The 19,161-nt window shown below is 33.6% G+C and overlaps 2 protein-coding genes and 1 long non-coding RNA gene across 4 annotated transcripts; 2 read left to right on the forward strand and 1 right to left on the reverse strand.

The window, feature by feature from the left end:
- Positions 1-2,133: 2,133 nt before the first annotated feature.
- On the reverse strand, positions 2,134-8,767 carry LOC141339020 (uncharacterized). Its single transcript, XR_012355886.1, has 2 exons — positions 8,474-8,767; positions 2,134-2,683 (listed from the first exon to the last, which is right to left on the reverse strand). It is a non-coding gene; the product is annotated as an uncharacterized lncRNA (long non-coding RNA).
- LOC141339019 (uncharacterized) lies at positions 3,221-11,936 on the forward strand. 2 transcript variants are annotated; one of them, XM_073844636.1, is made up of 5 exons: positions 3,221-4,012; positions 9,355-9,681; positions 10,587-10,907; positions 11,085-11,229; positions 11,394-11,936. In XM_073844636.1, the coding sequence occupies exons 1-4, from the start codon at positions 3,967-3,969 to the stop codon at positions 11,198-11,200; spliced, it is 810 nt and encodes a 269-aa protein (XP_073700737.1). In that variant the 5' UTR covers positions 3,221-3,966; the 3' UTR covers positions 11,201-11,229; positions 11,394-11,936. The 2 variants fall into 2 exon arrangements, with proteins under 2 accessions (XP_073700737.1, XP_073700735.1); XM_073844634.1 differs by having other exon boundaries at positions 3,222-4,012; positions 11,085-11,189.
- Positions 11,937-13,019: 1,083 nt separating this feature from the next.
- LOC141339109 (uncharacterized) lies at positions 13,020-18,454 on the forward strand. Its single transcript, XM_073844740.1, has 7 exons — positions 13,020-13,322; positions 13,879-14,211; positions 14,982-15,368; positions 16,732-16,845; positions 16,978-17,037; positions 17,199-17,519; positions 17,633-18,454. Exons 1-7 carry the CDS (start codon positions 13,277-13,279, stop codon positions 17,728-17,730), a joined length of 1,359 nt encoding a protein of 452 aa, XP_073700841.1. The 5' UTR covers positions 13,020-13,276; the 3' UTR covers positions 17,731-18,454.
- The last annotated feature ends 707 nt before the right edge of the window (positions 18,455-19,161 follow it).

Raw genomic sequence — 19,161 nt, forward strand, 5'->3', positions numbered from 1 at the left:
CTGGACGCTATAAACTACAGACCATAAGTACAACCAGTAGTACAACGCCATACAAAACATTTACTGTTTCTGTCTATGGTGAGTAGAGTAACATTTGTTCTTTGTATTGTGTATTGGTATACTGAATAATTCTCAAATAAAATTTTGACATATTCTAATTAATAATTTTATATCATTTTCCAGCTCGTCTTCCCATTCCTGTAACCACCAGAAACACCTCACAATGTTCCTCATTATCATCAGGCTCATCAGTGTCCAAATGCGCATTGCTGTGTTCAGTGTTGGATGTGAGTCATGTGTCTCTCTCCTGGTACAAAGGAAAGAGTTTATTGTCCAACACCAGTGCGTCTGATCTCAGCATCAGTCTCTCTCTACCTCTGGAGGTGGAATATCAGGATAAAAACAACTACAGATGTGTGGTAAGCAACCCCATCAGCAACCAGACCAGACACCCGGACATCAGTGAACTTTGTTGGCCATGTCCAGGTACGTCAATGCTAATATAAGCCATTATTTTGCAATGTAAATCTGAAGTAGTAAACTATGCATTTAATTTATGTATGTGTATTTAATTTGTATGCAATTTTAGACTAAATGCTCAAATTAACAAGCTTACATGCATTGTAAACTATATTGTTCATGTAGTTCCTCTTTGTTCTCTTACTTTTTCCAGCTCCACTGCCGATTCCTGTCATTACCAGAGACTCTCCAACTTGTTCTTCATCAGCTTCACATCAGAATTGCTCATTGCTATGTACAGTGTTCAATGTGAGTCATGTGACTCTCTCCTGGTACAAACAAAATGGTTTATTCTCTACCACCAGAGCGTCTGATCTCAGCATCAACCTTTCTTTAAATCTGGAGGTGGAATATCAGGATAAAAACACTTACAGCTGTGTGGTGAACAACTCCATCAGCAACCAGACTCAACATCTGGACATCACTCAACTCTGTCAGCCATGTTCAGGTACATTAGCTGTCGTGTTAGAAATGTAGCAAATGTGCTGATCTTGCACTTTTTTAGCGGTGTTTTTGTCTTTTCTTCAGACCACGTCCACTGTTGTGGTTTTACTGAAACTGTGATCCGATTGGCTGGCTCAGCTCTGGTGGTCATGGCTACTGTTGCAGTGCTGGTTTATGACATCAGATCGAGAAGATACCAGAAGAGGAGAAGGCAGACATCGCATGCAGATGAATATGATGATGTTGCATCAGGTCACTAGGGGACGATAATGTTGCTCTGTCTTGTATGGTTGAATATGAATACGGAATTCTCCAGGTTAAATGCATCTCTGAATTAGTTGACAGCTTGCATGCGGTCAGTCATACATACAGAATAATAAAATCCACAGTAGTCAAAACATAAAAACCAATGCTGTAATGTACACTTTGTAAGTGTGTCCTAACTTGTCATTTTGCCATCTGGTGGTTATATTTTGTACTTTTTGTTAATGTTTTTAATATGCCATTTTCGCCAGTTTTAATTTACATTTTATATTTTTTTTTTATACCAAGAACAAATTGTTTTTATGGCTCATAAAACGTTTTTTTTTTTTTTTTTTTTTACATGTTGTCATGAGAAGACTTGTTTTCTGTACTTTTTGTTAATGTTTTTAATATGCCATTTTCGCCAGTTTTAATGTACATTTTATATTTTTATACCAAGAATAAAATTATTTTTATGGCTCATAAAACGTTTTTTTTTTTTTTTTTTTTTTTTTTTTACATTTTTTAAATGTTGTCATGAGAAGACTTGAATATATTGTTTGACTGACACATACTGTCATTAATGGTAAAATGTATTAAATAAAAAATATCTAGAAAATGTGTGATGAATTTATTAACCTGTTATTTTTGTAGTTTTGCTCAAAACCACCTGCAAATCTTAGGTTTTAGTTCAGTATTCTGAAATCAGCATTTATATATATATTATTAAAGTTCCAACAGTTTACATACTTGCACCATGTTGCATCCCAAAAACTTACTTAATAAAAGTTTAATTTATACCATGCAACCATTTCATTTAGATCAGAAAATGTTTTATATTCAAATATGGTAGGTAAAATACTGTATTATGTACATCATCTATTACAAAACCAAATTATACTATAAACTGAAACGATTTCAAAAGTGTAGGATTTATAATAATAATTTTATTTTCATTTAACACCACAATAGAAATCTCTACTACATCACTGACAAAATGTAAACTCAAAATAAAGTTAAACAAATCCACAAATAATATGAACACAGACAAAGTGCATAAACATTTGGTTTAATTCTACAAATACTCTGTTTTACCTTTGTGTGAAATTCTTCTAACATTTTAAAGTCTCTGGAATCCTCTGGATTTTTTTCTATAGATACTCTATATGATTTACACTAAATCAATGCTTGTGTGTAAAATCTCAGTCAAGGTCAATATAATTTTTATTATTATTATTTTTTTTTTTTTTACAGGAGTAAACACTTCCAACACACATCATTCTAAAGTCATTACCTTACATAGTCTACCTTTATTAGGAAATTACAAGCAGTTTTGTTGATATTTAAAAGTGTTTGTTATAAATAAAGCTGACAGATTCAAGCACATTAACGCATATCTTTGTTTCTCCATTCCAGAACTCAGGTCAAGTCTCCATTCATCACTTGTCAACTGCTGCTGGAACTTTGATGTCCATGGCTGTGGAAAAAAAAGAAAAAGCGGTCAAGATTTCACTACAACCAATGCATTTGTAGAATTACCAGGTTAATTTAATAGTTTAAACAATTTGGTAACCATTGTAGAGAAGATCATGACTGATTGACTGAAATGATCAAAACTCTGGTTGCAGAATTTAAAACAGGCTGCACCTCTTTCAATTGACAACCAGACAAGTTTATTACAATAATCTATTCTTAACATTTTTATTCATTAACAGAGAGAGAACAATTCATAGAATAGCAATATATGAGTGTGAACGCCATTATATTGACATTAGGTCCAATTAGTCTAAACACCTTGGTTAACACTATGCACTTTTATTTATCAAGATGTAAATTAATTAAATTTAGTCTATAATCTGTTTAATGCAATAAGCCAGCTTTGAATGCAGACATGTAAAGCTGAATTTCACCCATGCAATAATATCCCAAAAGTATCAGTAGAAGGAAGCATGTAAATGGAGAACAGCAAAGGACCTAAGACTGAGCCCTGTGGCACACCACAATTTACCCGTGTTACTTTTGACATATTTTCGTTTACAAAAATAACATGGTGTTTATCTTACAAGTAATATCTAAGGCAGGCTACCACCTGTCCGCAAATGCTCATATGATTCTTTTGAATGCTCAAGAAATGTCTTGATCTGAAGGGTCAAATCAGTGCTAAATATTGCTAGAAGATACTGTCCTAGTAACGTGCTAAATAAGTATTTTGTTTTGACAAGTATGGGCCCACCTGGAATGGTAATAATAAGACTTATTTTTTTATTCTGGCATACATTTCTTATGAGTTTAGAAGTAAAACTTGAGACTTTCCCACATTATTTCTCACAGTCAAAAGAGAATGAGGTTCACTCGTGTCCAGAAAAAAAAGGTGTAGGAGTTTTTTGGGGGGCGAGTTGGTATGATTTGCATGTATAGTTTTTGTACGGTAGGTGGCGTTATGAGTCTGTGTCGTTCCGCGTCACGTTACCTGCTAGACGGAAGAATCAGCCATTTCGAGCGAGTTGTGCGCAGTCTTGTATTTGTAACATTAAGGGGACGTACAGCATTTCCCCACGTCGTACTAATCTTAAATATCACGGTTAAATCGTAGCAAATTCACAATTGTCTCAATCATTGTGTAGCCGTTTTTTTTTTATAATTGTCGCTATCAATCTGGCTGGGTGCGGTTGAGAAACTACAGGACAGATTTATATGGATATTTCTAGCTACTTCATATATCGTCATCTTTTCTAAAGCTCCAGGAATCACACAGCCAATATGGACATCGCGAATTGGATGTTTCTTGTTATATTATTCGTGAACGGTAAGTAGTAATTTAATTTTTGTAGCTATAACACTTTCGATTTTAATTAATAGAACCGGAAATATAATGCGTATTTGTTTTTACACGCGTATTTTCTCACTCCTTGTGGCTATATTAACATGCTCAGCGATTGTGTTATTATTTGGATGCAAGACAGAGAATACAAATGGTGTATGCTTTATATATTGCGCTTCTATCCATATATCTTTATAAATCCTCGGACGCCGTTGGGTTTCAAGTTCAGGCCTTGCGATAATAATACCAGCCTTTTGAAGATCGATGTCCAATTCACGTCGGGGTTTTGGGAACTGTAGGACTGCGTGCTATATGTTTTTATAGGTACATTTAATAATTGTCTCTCCAGTGTCCATTCGTGCAATTTGAGATTTTTTTTTTGTTTGTTTTAAAATCAGGCTTTCGAGATGCTAACAGGCCTTACTATTTGTGCATATTCGTCATGCGTCTTTATCCGTGTTTTGCATTGCAAACATTTAAAGATTTAGGATATCATTTATTTTGTTGATAATATTTTTTTAGATTGTCATGGGTGTTTTAAAAGATGCGCTGTTTTTGCTTGTTATGTCATGCTTGTTGTAGCCTGCCTACAATTTTTGCCTGTAGCCTTGTTTTTCTCAAAGGTATCTTAATCATAAAGATAACAGAATATAACGCGGTGTATCGACTACATATGATGGCACTGCGTTATGTTTCGTGTATGTTACGCAATTTCATCGTACAGAAAAGCTAGTCGTGTTCAGCTGCACAAACCAGTTTTTCATGAATTTTATGTCGTACTATTGCCAGCTTAAAAGCTGAATCATCTGCATGTAAATAACATCTACAAACGTTAATTGTTTATTCTAATTCTATATGATGTATAACAGACTTATCACAAAGCAAAATGTCAATAAACATTAATTCAGTGACTAAAAAAAAATACATCTGTAATTTGATTACAAAATAACGTCTATGCTAGGAATATCTTGAGTTAAATACATTATTTTATTAGCATATGTGCTGCTGATTTTCACAGAAAACCTGTTTTATTTTTTATTTTATTTATTTTTTATTATCCAACGCGAGCATATGCTTTTGCATTAATGTACATACAGTGAACATCCAGCAGGATATCATAAATCGCTATGACAACTAGTTTGCGATTTTTTTTGCGAGGATATGCATGTGAGCTCTTGTGATGGTCTGACAACCTCAGTACACAAGGGGGCAATAGAGGCACATTGGTTTAGCTATTCATCAGACCGGATGTGTTTTTATTCAGGTGAGTTTACATATCGACTTAATATAACTGGATTAGAAAAAATGTGTTAAAACTGTTTATCTGCCATAAAATTAGTTAACATAAAATAGAAAACTGCGCGTTAATTCACGCTACAGTGACTACTGATTTTGGATTATGAATTTGCATAGCGTTATGTGTATATAACAACAGCGCGTTTTGCCTTGATGCCTCATTTGTGGTAGGGGTATTGAATACATATTAATCCGTCCACTTTGCTATGCTTCATTGTTTCCCCACCAATTTATTAAAACATTGATTTGTTTAAAAAGGGGAAATATAGCTTGCTAAAGGAAACTGCTTCGAATTTACAAAGATTTTGTTGGTTTGTGAATTGTGATGGAATGAGTGGTGAGTTTTAAGGTTGTAACGTTTTGCTTTGTTTTATTTTTTTATCAGTGGATATTGGCAAAATAAATGTATATAGATAGATGTATACATCATATGAAAGCTCAATAAATAAGCTTTCTTTTGATATATGGTGTGTTATGATAGGACAATATTTGGCTGAGATACATCTATTTGAATATCTGGAATCTGAGGGTGCAAAAAAAATCAAGTTCTCCAAATTAAGTTCTTAGCAATGCATATAGCTAATACAAAAAAAAAAACACACATTTTGATATATTTATAGTTGGAATTTTTACAAAAAAATCTTCATGGAACATGATCTTTACTTAATTTCCTAATGATTTTTAGCATAAAAGAAAAATCAATAATTTTGACCCATACAATGTACTTTTTGGCTATTGCTACAAATATACCGCAGCGGCTTAAGACTGGTTTTGTGGTCCAGGGTCACATATTGCAGTGTTTTCTAAGGCCTGCATTTTTTCTTAATCGATCTATGTTATGCTAACAAATGTGTGTTGATAAAATATTTCCAGTAATGTACAAATGCACTCTTTGTTTATTTATATGCACCATGCTCAGTGGTTCGATTCTCAGAGAACACATGAGATCAAATGTATATCCTGAATGCAACAGACAATTTATAAATGCATTTGGCAAATTCATAATGCATCATCTATGTATGGTTAATCAAATAAGTCACAAGATTATTTGAGTACCTGCATGTAACAATTTTCCTTTTTAAGTTTTCTTATGAAAAACAAGCTTTAGTTTGATAACACAATTATTGTGTAGATGATTTTGTATGTTTTGGTCAACTATCATTAACATCAAGAACAAAATATCACACAAAAATGTAAAAGTATGATATTGTAGCTCAAGTGCAGGTTATAGTAACATGTCTACAGGGCCATATTGCTGTGCGCATATTTTTGTTCCCTGGGAGTCAAACCCATGACCTTGACCTTCAAGTGCCATATGCTGCCAGTTGAGCTAAAAAAAAAATTGTTTTATAACTTTCACCTAGATTAGTGTTTTTTATACAGGATTAAAATAACACAAAAAAAAATGTGTGTAAACTATCTCTTTAATAATGATTTAACCAGGAATGTTCGTTTAATTTTATATATGAAGTATTGAGACACAACATAATTACTATCCTCAGTCAAAATCTATTCAGTTTTATTATGTAGCTGAACATCAAAAGATTTGTTAATCAGTTTGACATTTTTTTTTAAAGCATTTTATCTGTGATCTGTTTTCAAAAGTTTACCGTTGTTGTTAATCGGGATCCTATTAGGAAGTAAGAAAGGAATTCTGAAGTTCGGCAGTGATGAGTGTTTCGCAAGAGCCCCTCCCCCAGTGGGAGCCCTCGAAGTTAGCATAAAAAGATGTAATTGAAGACAAGAGGTCATTATGTTTGAATGAAAGTCAGTAAAGGAGAGGCCTCAGCACACTGAACAAACTGCTTTTGTGTGCAAGCAGCTAATCGCTTAAAGGGATACACCCCCAAGATAAAACTTAAGTAATTTATTCACCCTATTTAGCATTAATACACTTAAAATATGTTAAACATTTTTGCCTATTGTCTAGAATAATTATGTTTGTCTTCTTAAAAATAGATATCATATTTATTGGTCTAAATACACTGTGTGGTAGTCTGATTATTGGAAAAAACTGCTTTGAAATGTTCAGAAGTGTTACATGCCAAACACAAGAGGAAAAAAGTAATTTGAACAGTATTTTCATTTCATTATTGTTTTGCCATGAAGATGCTGACATGGTATTAAAATTTGTATTACTACTAAACAGCATTAGTTTAATTATTAGGCTTATAATATAATTGTAGAATTGCATGTGTAGTTGGGAGGCTACATTAAGCAATTATGCTTTTTTAATTTAAATTTGTTATGACTAAATGTAATGTAAGATGTAATGTTAAATGTTTTAAAATTGTCGTTACAAAATGTACATCACATTTGAAATGTCCTGCAAACATTCTGTTTTTTTCTTATAGTTTGTTATAGCCAGTTTGTGTTGTTTTTTGGTGTTTTCGTGTGCATATTGTACAACATTTTAGCTCTATACTGTGGACCTGTTACATAACTAATGCATTTTGTGCGCAACTAAGTTGCTGTTTAAGCTTCTCTGTGTGAATCGTAAATGATTGTACAGGCCGCTACTGAAGGCTTGTAGACGGCGTTGTCACCTGGCACCTGTTACTTTTCTCAGCGCTGATAGGGAAAAACTAATCGCAGCAATTTGTGATTTAAAAGATACGGATTTTAAGCAAAAATTGTATCGACACATGTGCGGGGTCTTTATTGGAGCTTTATTGTTGTATAGTACATTTAAATAATCATACGTTTGGATGTTTAAATGTCTTTAATAAGGCCAAAACCCTCTAGAGATGTGTATGTTCCTCAATAGAGAAATCGTTATAATGAGCCGTGAAGCTCCCCCTCGTGGAAAACTCCGACTTTTATAGCAAACAATATTTTCCGCCCAAAGGGCGTCAAGTCCGCTCTAGGAGCAAAAATGTCAGCGTAAAGAGAAAACAACGTCTCTGTTTGACATATTGTTTGACATATCCGTGTACAATGTTGATTTTGTCAAGTTAATCCAACGTGCGGCTCCAATTCTACCGGCAGTTTGAATATTTACCAAAAGTTTCTCATTGAATTAAATCATCCACCATTTTTGTCCGATGACAGATCTCTATCTAAACGTATGGCATTATACAAATGATTTCCTCTGTGATATGGAGCACAAATACAAAACGGCTTCGTTGTATAGAAAAGTATTTTTCTTACCATTAATTTGTTGACTGCCCGTCACAATGTAGGTCGTACATAATGCATTATCCACCGCTTCGGTTCAGTAGTTTCTAAACGGGTATATATCTCTATCAACATTGGATAAATCATAAATAATCAATTGCTGCTGTTTCAATCTGCCTAAATCGCTTAACAAAAACAACAAGTAGCTTAAAAGTCCTATTATTTGATTTATCCGAGTAAAAATATCGTCGTCTTTATATGTTATAAAGCACTACTGTATGATCCAGTTTCAATTTTAATATCGTAGCCAGACAATCGCACACCAGTTTCCGCATTCTGTTCGTCGCTTTCTCGCGAGATTACATTTCAAACTCTAGTATGAATGTACTTGTTTATTACGAATGAGACTTGTTATTTGAATCCAGCTGATTTGGATCCAGCCGTAAACATTCATTAAATGGTTTCTAAATCCTTACTTACTTAAAACAGTCTGGCCATAAAATTTGTTTCCCATATAACATGCAATTTTAATAAAATGCACGAACGTTTAACACTATGAGATTCACTGATATAGAATGTATATTTGTGCATATATTTTTTAAGGTGTTAATAAATTTAAGGCTATGATACTGTACATGTAAATTGAATTAAATGGTACAAAATTTAACATGTGTGTTGCATGTTTATATAATAGTTTTTTTCTTTCTAAATATGTGGCCCATTTATAGTTATGCATAGAAACTACTTGTAAGTAAACTGTTGCAATTGGCATGAAGCTTATGGGATATATATATATATATATATATATATATATATATATATATGTATATATGTGTGTGTGTGTGTGTGTGTATATGTATATGTATGTATATGTTATTAAGGTTTTATATGTTCCTGTTTTTTTTTTTCTGCAGGTGTGTTTGGTGTTGAGACAGATGCAGTGAAGACAATTGAATTGATGGAAGGAGATCCTGTCCCTTTAGACACTTGTGTTACCAAACTTCAGAAAGATGATGAGATAGAGTGGACATATGGATCTTATGTCATAGCTACGATTAAGGCCAATAACGCCTTATTGTATGACACTGATGATGCAAGATTCAAAGACAAACTACAAATAAACGATCAAACTGGAGATCTCACCATCAGAAACACCAGAACCACACACTCTGGGCTTTATGAAGTAAAGATCACCAATATCACCCACACAACACACCGAAGATTTAGTGTTACTGTCCTTGGTAAGCAGTCAATGTCATTGCAAAATTAAAGTTTGCTTTTTTAATAAATGAAAATAGTAATGAAACTATAAACAGTCATGTGCAACAGTGTTTAGAACAGCTAAAGAAAACGTTCCTTCATGATTGGATTTAACTAAAATGTATTCATTGTATATTAACTATTTTAATAATGATGAACTTTTTTTTAAGAATATAATTTTGCCAGAAAGCATACAGTTGAGGTTTAAAGTTTACACCTTGCAGAGTCTGCAAAATGATAATTATTTTTCCAAAATAAGAGTGATCACTCAAAATGCGTGTTCAGGTCCCAGAAATTCTTTGGTTTTTCAGCATTTTTGTGTATTGTATAATTTTGAGATGTGTCTTATGACATTAAGAATAATTGAGGGACTCATATGCAACTATTGCACACAAATGCTCCAGTAGGAAAAAAAACTATGCATTAAGAGCCAAAAGTAAACTTTTGAACAGAATGGAGATTGGAGATTTTTTTTTTTTTTTTTTTTTTCCCCCATATACTGTAGTAGTATGCACACTTTTGTACAGGGTAATTTTTTTTATAAATTCAACTATTATTTTCTCTTGTGGACTATATGTTAACGTCTTTTATCTGAAATATCTTATTCAGGTCAGTACTAAACAAAAAAGAACACGCATTTTGTATGATCCCTATTATTTTGGTAAAATTAACATTTTACAGATTCTTCAAGGTGTATGGAAACTTTTGGAAAGTATGTACAGATGAATTTAAATATGAAATTTATTGTCTATAGTTGTGCTTTCTCTGCTTTTCTCTTTGAGATAAATACATTGTTTTATTCATTTCTAAATAATATATTATTTGCACTTGTGAACACAATCATTAACACCAGTTATTACTGTGCATTTTTGTCCATGTATTTCAGATGCGATTCCTACAAAAGTTCCAGTAACGGCGGGAGCGTCTGCCATTTTACAGCATAATATTGCTGATATACAAATTTATGATGTGATAGAGTGGAAGTTTGAAGATGGAAAGACTCCCATAGCTCAAATCAATAAACAAAACAGTAAAAACCCCTCATATGATAAAACTGATGAGCGTTTCAGAGACAGACTGCAGCTGGATCAAACCGGATTTCTGACCATCACAAACACTAGAATCACAGACTCTGGACTTTATAAACTACAGGTGCAAGGCACAAACATAGCGACCAAACACAGGAAGTTTCGTGTTACCGTTGATGGTGAGTACCAGTGTTCTCAAAGTGATTTCTCTTTATGCATGTCATTTTTTATGTTTGTAAGTAATGGGTTACACAGACAAACCTTGAACTGTCTACTTGATTGAAGATTTGTATAAATGCAAGATGCTTGGAATAAGATTTATTTTATAACTGACTGTCTCTCCTTGTCCATTACAGAACCGGGTCTGGGCACAGGTTATATAGTGCTGATATGTGTGTGTGTCATTGCATTGATCTTGGTGGTGATTGGGATTTGCTATCGCAGAAGTCGTCATCAACAAGGCCAGTATTAACTTTGCATGCATGGCCAGTATTAACCAAAGTAAGCATTTTAAAGCTGTGTTTTGAAATTAACTTAATGAATTACTCCATTGTTAAATGACATCTATGATATTATCAGACAATATTTATAGCATTTCACAAAATGACAGCAGAAGAATACTTGACTGGTTTTAAAATTGGTTACTCTTTCTTGTTTTCTTTCAGGTAAAGATAAAGGGAATGAGGTACAGGATCCATTGAAAGGAGAGCAATAGTTCAGAGCATCTGTAACAAACAAGCTGTGGATGAATCACCCTGTGTGCTGCTAAGTTGTGATAGATATATGCTTACGTATGTTGTACATTTGCTGGAACAGTTTGCACTACATTCTGATTAATGATCCTGTTATTTGATGGTACACTTTTTAAATGATATCTGTTATTGATACATATATAATCATGGTGGCTGGTGGGACCGTTGACTGCAGCTTTAAAGGTTTTAGGTGGATATTCTTTAGATCACCTGACATCAGCAGGTGTCATTAAAAAAATAATGTAAACTCTATCCTTAGTGATTTAGATGCTTTAGATGGAGATTATGAAAGGAGAATGTGTGATGGATGCTTCATGTGCAAAATACTTTAGAAATATGAGGAATGAGCCTGTTTTTTATGGTAATAACCTGCACATGGATTTTATGTGTTACGAAAACTTTGTGCCTCTTTTTTGAGTGATTTTATGACCTATATTTTACTGTTACTCGGGTGTTTACATACACTGTAAAAAATGTGCTGTAGTTCTGCAGCTGGTTGCCAGTAACTTACTGTAGATTTTTAATTGATGTTATTTACTGGCAACAGTTTGTTCAAAGTTAAATGAACATTAAACATTAACAAGTCTTTGTCTTTACAGAATAAAACTATAAAATAACAACCTACTGCAAAGCATTCTGGGAACCAGAAACCTTCATCAACCTTTTTCTGTTTTTTTCCTTCAGATTTTGGTTCCCAGAATGCTTTGCATGAGGCTGTTATTTTAGTTTTATTCTGTAAAGATAAAGACTTGTTAATGTTTAATGTTCAATTAACTTTGAACAAACTGTTGCCAGTAAATAGCATAAATTAAAATCTACAGTAAGTTACTGGCAACCAGCTGCCAGTAATACTGTAATTTCTACAGATTTTGTTTACAGTGTAGGGACAGACTATGATATAGTGTTGTTCTCTTTCCTGTTTTGGGTGTTAAACGTTTGTTGCGCTTTTTTCTTTAAATCATTAAGATTCATAAGTGATATGAATGCCACTGAATTACTTTTGTTGTTGTTGTTGTTGTTAAATCCCTCTCCTTTTTATGTTGCTGCTAGGCTGTAATTGAAGATCACATTGTCTTGATGCCTTTTTTTGTATATTGGGAAATATTTGGAATAATAAAGAATGAAAATATACGCAGCAGTTTTAATCACAAAACATGCATTTTTCTCTGGAGCTTTTATATTTAACATGATAGGTTTCTTTATTCTTATCTTTATTTACACGTGTTCAGTCTGTTGCTTTATTCTGTCTGGGTCAGGATTGTTAAGACTCATTCTCAGAACGTAAATCTGAACTGTCTTTTACAGAGCAAACAATGGAAACATCTGTTGGTCAAGGGTAGGTACAAGAGGAAGTGGTACTTGGATGGCCCCGTTTCGGTTGTTGTGTTCACAAATGACTTAATACTTTTGAAGTCTGGTGAGGTAGATCTCAAACCACCTTAACCTAATTTAATAGTACCAGTCACTAGGTGGCGCTTTAAGCTACTATTACAGAACATGCTACTGCTTACAGCAGATGTTATTCAGCGTTTTTTTTTTTTTTTTCCAATCTTAAAGCAAACGCACTGGTTTTCCCTTTCAGCAGACGTCGTTATGAAAAATGATGAATTAATCTCGGTCTCTGTTTCCTGGTTTGTAGATTGTGATTTGTAATTCTCTCTGTGTCAGTTCGGCAGCGGCTATATAGGAAACCACACACCCTGCATCAGAAACGGGAACATTAGGCTACTCCATCTCATCAGATTTACTCTAAAAATCGCTGTAGTAAACTCAATTTTTATGAAGGGTTCCGAAATATGAAGAATCTAATTGTCCTCGTTGTTTTCTTGTTTATCGCTGACGGTAAGTCGATAAAATCTGTTCATTTTTGGTCACTTTCGTTTCACTGGAAACAGGAAGTGGAATGCATTTGTTGGCATTTTAAATATTTATGAACGATTTATCAGTATGTAAACAATGTAAAATGCAACCATAAATACATTGACAAATTTATTTCCCACCACATGTGCAAAAGGCTAGTCAGTTTGCGTATGTTTACGTTACAGCGTCGTGACGTCGTTGATCCAGGATGTCCTGTCGGTGTTTACATAAACCATTAAAAACTAATAGATGACAGAAACACTGACAGTAAACCATTTAAATGAGCGAACTTTTGTTGTGTGTGAAAACACTTTTATTTACCTGCTTAATTAAACCAACACAGTGAAATAAGATTTGATCTTCTACCTAGCTGTTATTTAGTCATTTCCTTTTGGTCAAATTTGGATTCTGTATTGACTATCTTTAAGTAGACTATGGTTGTTAAAGTTAACTATTTTACCAAGTCACATTTCTGACTTGCTGATCTAAAATATTTCTTTTTAAAACGGCATAAACTAACTGTATATTTGTTCTCCAGGTGTGTTTGGTTTTGAGACAGATGGCGTGAAGTCAATATCAGTGATGGAGGGAGATTCTGTCACTCTAAGCACTTGTCTTAATCAAATACAAAACTATGACAAGGTGATGTGGGAGTTTGAAAACACTCTCATAGCTCAATTCAACAAAGATTCCCAAGCGTTCCTGACATACGATGGTAACGATGGGAGATTTAGAGATAGACTGGAGATGAACGTTGAATCTGGAGCTCTGACCATAAGAAACATAAGAACCAACCACTCTGGATTTTATCAAGTGGGCATGATCAGCACAAGTGGATCCTCAAACAAGAGGTTCAATGTGACTGTAATTGGTGAGTAGCACAATATTGTAACTATTTATAAGATGTGGAATTAATTTGGTAGTTAATATGCAGTTGAGAAATGGTTAATTTTAGGGTTTGCATGCAAATAAAAAGTGGATTGAAAGTGAAACAATATGAAAAAATTTTGAATAATCAAAACACTATTTATAATATATACGGTAGTATGAATATACAATACCATGCCCAGACAGTTGCAAATTTTTAAGTTTCACCACATGACAAGAAACTCTGATGACACTGAAGGAAAGTTCAAGCAAATTTAAACAAATAGATAGATCTCACCCAGATTTTCCTATTCCATTGAAACTCTGTCCTTGTAGTGAACATCTAATCCACATGTAAAAGAAGGTCCCATCCCGAACAGCCTTTGTTGAAATGGTTCCCTATAGGATTGTGCAGTTCATTTCCTTTGTTTGGCCTTCAATCTCTCTCTCTTTTTTTGTCATTTGACCCGCCAGCCCACTCCCATATTAGGTATCCCACAGTTTGGGAGTTTTTTGGACCAGACTGTAACAGTTAGGGGTCAGGTTTCTATATATTATGCAAATATAACCAAGGCAAGTTGTCACATGTGTTTGTATACTGAACTTTTCTACCTTTATAAATTATAATACAGCTTGTCTAAAAGTTCAGTTTGAAAATTATATGTTATGTGAAGTAGTTCATAATCTTTCTAAATTTGAAACTAGTATTTGGTATTTAAATACATTTATTTGATGTAGTTGCTGTACAAATAATCAACTGTGAAACTCTTTCAGGTGTCTTTGATCCAGGTGCAGATAAAATAAAGCCTGTGTCAGTGACGGAGGGAGAATCTATCACTCTAAGTACTGATGGTAAAGTGCAGAAAGATGATCTGATGCTGTGGAAGTTTGGACGAGCCACCAAACACTGCGTATATAATCCACTTCATCATGTCCCGTGTCAAAGTGATGTGACTGCCATCGCTAAAATGGATGGAGAAACCCGTGAGATCTCATTAGATGCTGGTGACAATGAGATGTTTAATAACAGACTGAAAATGGACAAACTGACCGGATCCCTGACTGTCATAGATGCCAGACCTGAGCACTCTGGGTTTTATATACTACAGATCAGTAATAACACTGGGACCAAATACAGGAGATTCAATGTTACTGTTAATGGTGAGTATAATAGTAAAAAATTACATTATATTAAATTGTCTAACTGTAAAGTGTGTGTGTGTGTGTGTGTGTGTGTGTGTGTGTCTGTGTGTCTGTGTGTGTGTGTATAGGACATTCTACAGAATTGGTCCAAAGTCATAATTAGAAACTCTCTTTTTTTAACAAAAAAAAAAAAAAAAAAAAAAAAAATATATATATATATATATATATATATATATATATAAAATTTTATTTTTTTACAATATTTCAAGTGTAATTCGTTAGATTTGTTGTATTTTGAATCCAATTTTCTTTTTAAAATAATTTAGTAGTGACGAATTTATGGGAAAATACCCAATAAAAAAAAAAACAAAGACATCACTACCGAAATTTTACCGAATGTTTCGGTAGTGAAAATTTTAGATACTTTTGAACCTAGCTCAAAAATGCCAATCAGCACATGGTATGCTTGCACAACTTGAACAGTTGTACACACATAAAAACTAGATGTTAATGGAATAATTCCCAAAAAAGTGTTTAATTATAGAAAAATTTTGTTCAATAGTGACGTCTTGTAAAGTTCCACACAGATTCTTCATTCTTCAAAATGATGAAACCTCTCTACTCGCACCGTTTAGCTGTGAGAAGGACATAGGAATATTTCCCACTGTTTAAGTAGTGACAAAAAATGCATGACATATTTTGTGTTTCCCGATTTACAAAGAAAATATAAGTTTTTATAATTATATAATTCTATAATTTTATAAATATAATTTGTTGAACTTCACTTTTTTAAAAGAATCAAAAAGCTGCTTTTAAAAACAACAATGGAAAAAAAATACAACTTTTATTTCATTATGATTTATATAATTTGAAATTTAGGGGTTAGTGTTCGGGACAGCCCAATTGAAAGTACCCAACAGATGATGATTTAAAAATATATCAAGCTTACTACTATTTTAAATATTATTGTGGGTTTCAATAGATAATAGAAGGATCTTAGTAAAAAGAATAGAATAAATATAATAGAAGTAGAATACTTTTTCAATGTTTTTTTTTTTTAGGTTTTGGGAAAGCAGTTTGCACCAATCTGTAGAATGGCCCGTATATGTATGTATATATATATATATATATATATATATATATATATATATATATATATATATTGTTTGCACCAATATATGAGGTTCACTAAATAATCTGAAGAACCTTCTTTCACCACAAAGAACCTTTTGTGAAACAGAAAGGTCCTTCAGATGTTAAAGGTTCTTTATGGAACCATTTAGACAAAAAAGGTTCTTCTATGGCAGCGTGAAGCACCATTATTTCATTATTTTAAGTGTAGTTTCCTGGCATTGTGCTAATTTCTGATCATTTCTTTTAGCCGTTACAAAATCCTACCCGCATGTAGTTTGGATGTCAATCGCTATAGTGCTTTCGCTGTTAGTGGCGGTTTGGTGCATGGCCACAGGCTTTAGAAACTGGCGCAACAGGAACGGTAAGTAACAGAAATGCAAATCTTTTGAACTGATTTAATTTGAATGTTTTTTTTAGGTGTAATCATTATAATAATAGGTTATTATGAAATACCACTGAGTTGCATTTAATTGGGGTTATATGGTTTTCCTAGTTTTGTTCGGGAGACTGAGGTCATGTAACTGCTGTCAATTTAAGGAGGCGCAGGAACCAGGTGAATTCCCTTCAGATAAAACTGAGCTTCCTGTGCTTAAGTGTGAACATAATTAATGTATAGTAGTGTAAAAGTGGTCTTTCCTTTCTTTATTTATTATTGACAAAATGTTTTTTATTTGAATTCTTCCATTGTTTGACCAATGTTTGTTGATAAAACAGGATCAATACAAAATACAGAACCAGTGATAGAGGGAGAACCTGTCACTCTCAACACTGGTTGTACTGAACTACAGAAAGACGATGTGCTTGAGTGGAAGTTTGGAGGCAACGTCATAGCAAAAATCAGCAGAGCAGCCAATAAGATCTGTCAGAAAACTTATGATGGTGCTGATGGGAGGTTTAGAAACAAACTTGAGCTGGACGGTAAGACTGGATCTCTGACCATCAGGAACACCAGAAAAACAGATTCTGGAGATTATCAACTACAGATATGCAGTAATGGAAAAGTGGAATCATATAGATTCAATGTTTCTGTCATTGGTGAGTAGCTTAGATATCATTAAGATGCACTTTATGAATCTGGTGTTTTTGTGCAATCGTACAACAACATGATCCGTTTACATCTTCTGTGATTATTCTGTGCTTTCTTACAGATTCCAGTCATAACATACCAAATGAGTCAGTTAAGTCTCCTTTGATGAGTCAGGAGAGTTGTAGCAGATCCAATATCGAGTTGGTCTGTCAACAGTGAAGGGAAACATATCATATATCCTGTTATTTGCCTCTACAATTAATTCACACTCATGAATGATCAAGAATGGACCATGTGAGAACCGTACTGTATACATTATGTGCCCCACAATTGTGTTTCTCTGACTGATATATTTATTTCTGAGAATATATACCATATAAAGTGCAACTGGTGAATGTGAATGTTGTGTTTTTGTACATATCCTTGAGCCTGTGCTGTGTTTACAGACATGCTTTTGCTGAAATAATCAATTTTATTTACTTATGTCTAACACTGTAATTGTTTTAATTGTTATACCTCTGCTGTACTTAAGTGACCTAATTGTATCTATAAATGCGCTTTGTATGAGTGTTTACCAAAATAATAATAGAAGACACTACTGCTTTAGCATAGCTATTATGAAACACTAGAAATGCAGCACTGTTGCTTTATATTTGAACATTTGGTGCTCAGTGAATACATGTGGGAGAAAATGGCATTCATTTTTAATTTCAAGTTGTGATTTGGTACATTGTGCCTTATTTTTATATTTTTATCCCTTTTTTACGTTTTTTTATGTAGCCTCAATTTCAACAATATTTTGTTTTCTGTCAGTTTGTCATTTGATCAGATCTGACTATGAAATCTTAAACGTTAGCTGGATTAAATGCACTTTTGCTCTTAATGGAATGCTGCCGTTGTTTTTTATTTTCACTGCTTTTAAATCTACAGAATATGTAAATGAGAATTATGATTAAAAAGTAAACGTTTATGTGAATGATTTTGCATCTTTGTCTCAGTTTTTTGATATTCTATATTTATATATAATTATCAAACCGCAGTTTATGAAGATATTTGACTTTTTTGACCTAGCCTAGGTTTGCTTTGAGACACTTTGAAACTGTGTGACGTAAGACCGTAGTATATGCTTATTCGCAGAAGCCACGTGACTTGATAGGTTTGTCTCGAGTCCCTCATCAGTACCCTGAATCACTGTCGTCATTCAGTTTGGATGTGGTCAGAAGCGGCATTAAAATGAGGAACCATTCTATCCTTTTGTGGATTTTATTATTCGTGGACGGTGAGTCAGTTTTATTCAAATAAATTCAACACTTTCGGTTTCAATATGCTAACTGCAGATAGGTAATGCTCATTTGCTATTATCACGTTATATCTCCAGTGCTTCCTAACATTTTTAACCATATTTATTTACGTACAAAGTGATGTTGTGATGAGTCGCTCTGTGAATAGTGACACATGACAGCGTATTTTTTTGAGTAAGTTGGTTGCGCACGTGTGTGATTAGTAGTGAAAACTAGAGGGCGCTGACGGCCTGCATTAATCTGCGCATCACTATTTTACATTAAAACTGACAACAACACAAACGCATTAGTAGCATAAAACAGAAAAATTAATTTAGGGTTTGTCACTCATTGTCGCCGTTAGTCAGGG

The sequence above is a fragment of the Garra rufa genome, chromosome 7 (genome assembly GCF_049309525.1).
Source record: "Garra rufa chromosome 7, GarRuf1.0, whole genome shotgun sequence".
Classification (NCBI taxonomy): Eukaryota; Metazoa; Chordata; class Actinopteri; order Cypriniformes; family Cyprinidae; genus Garra; species Garra rufa.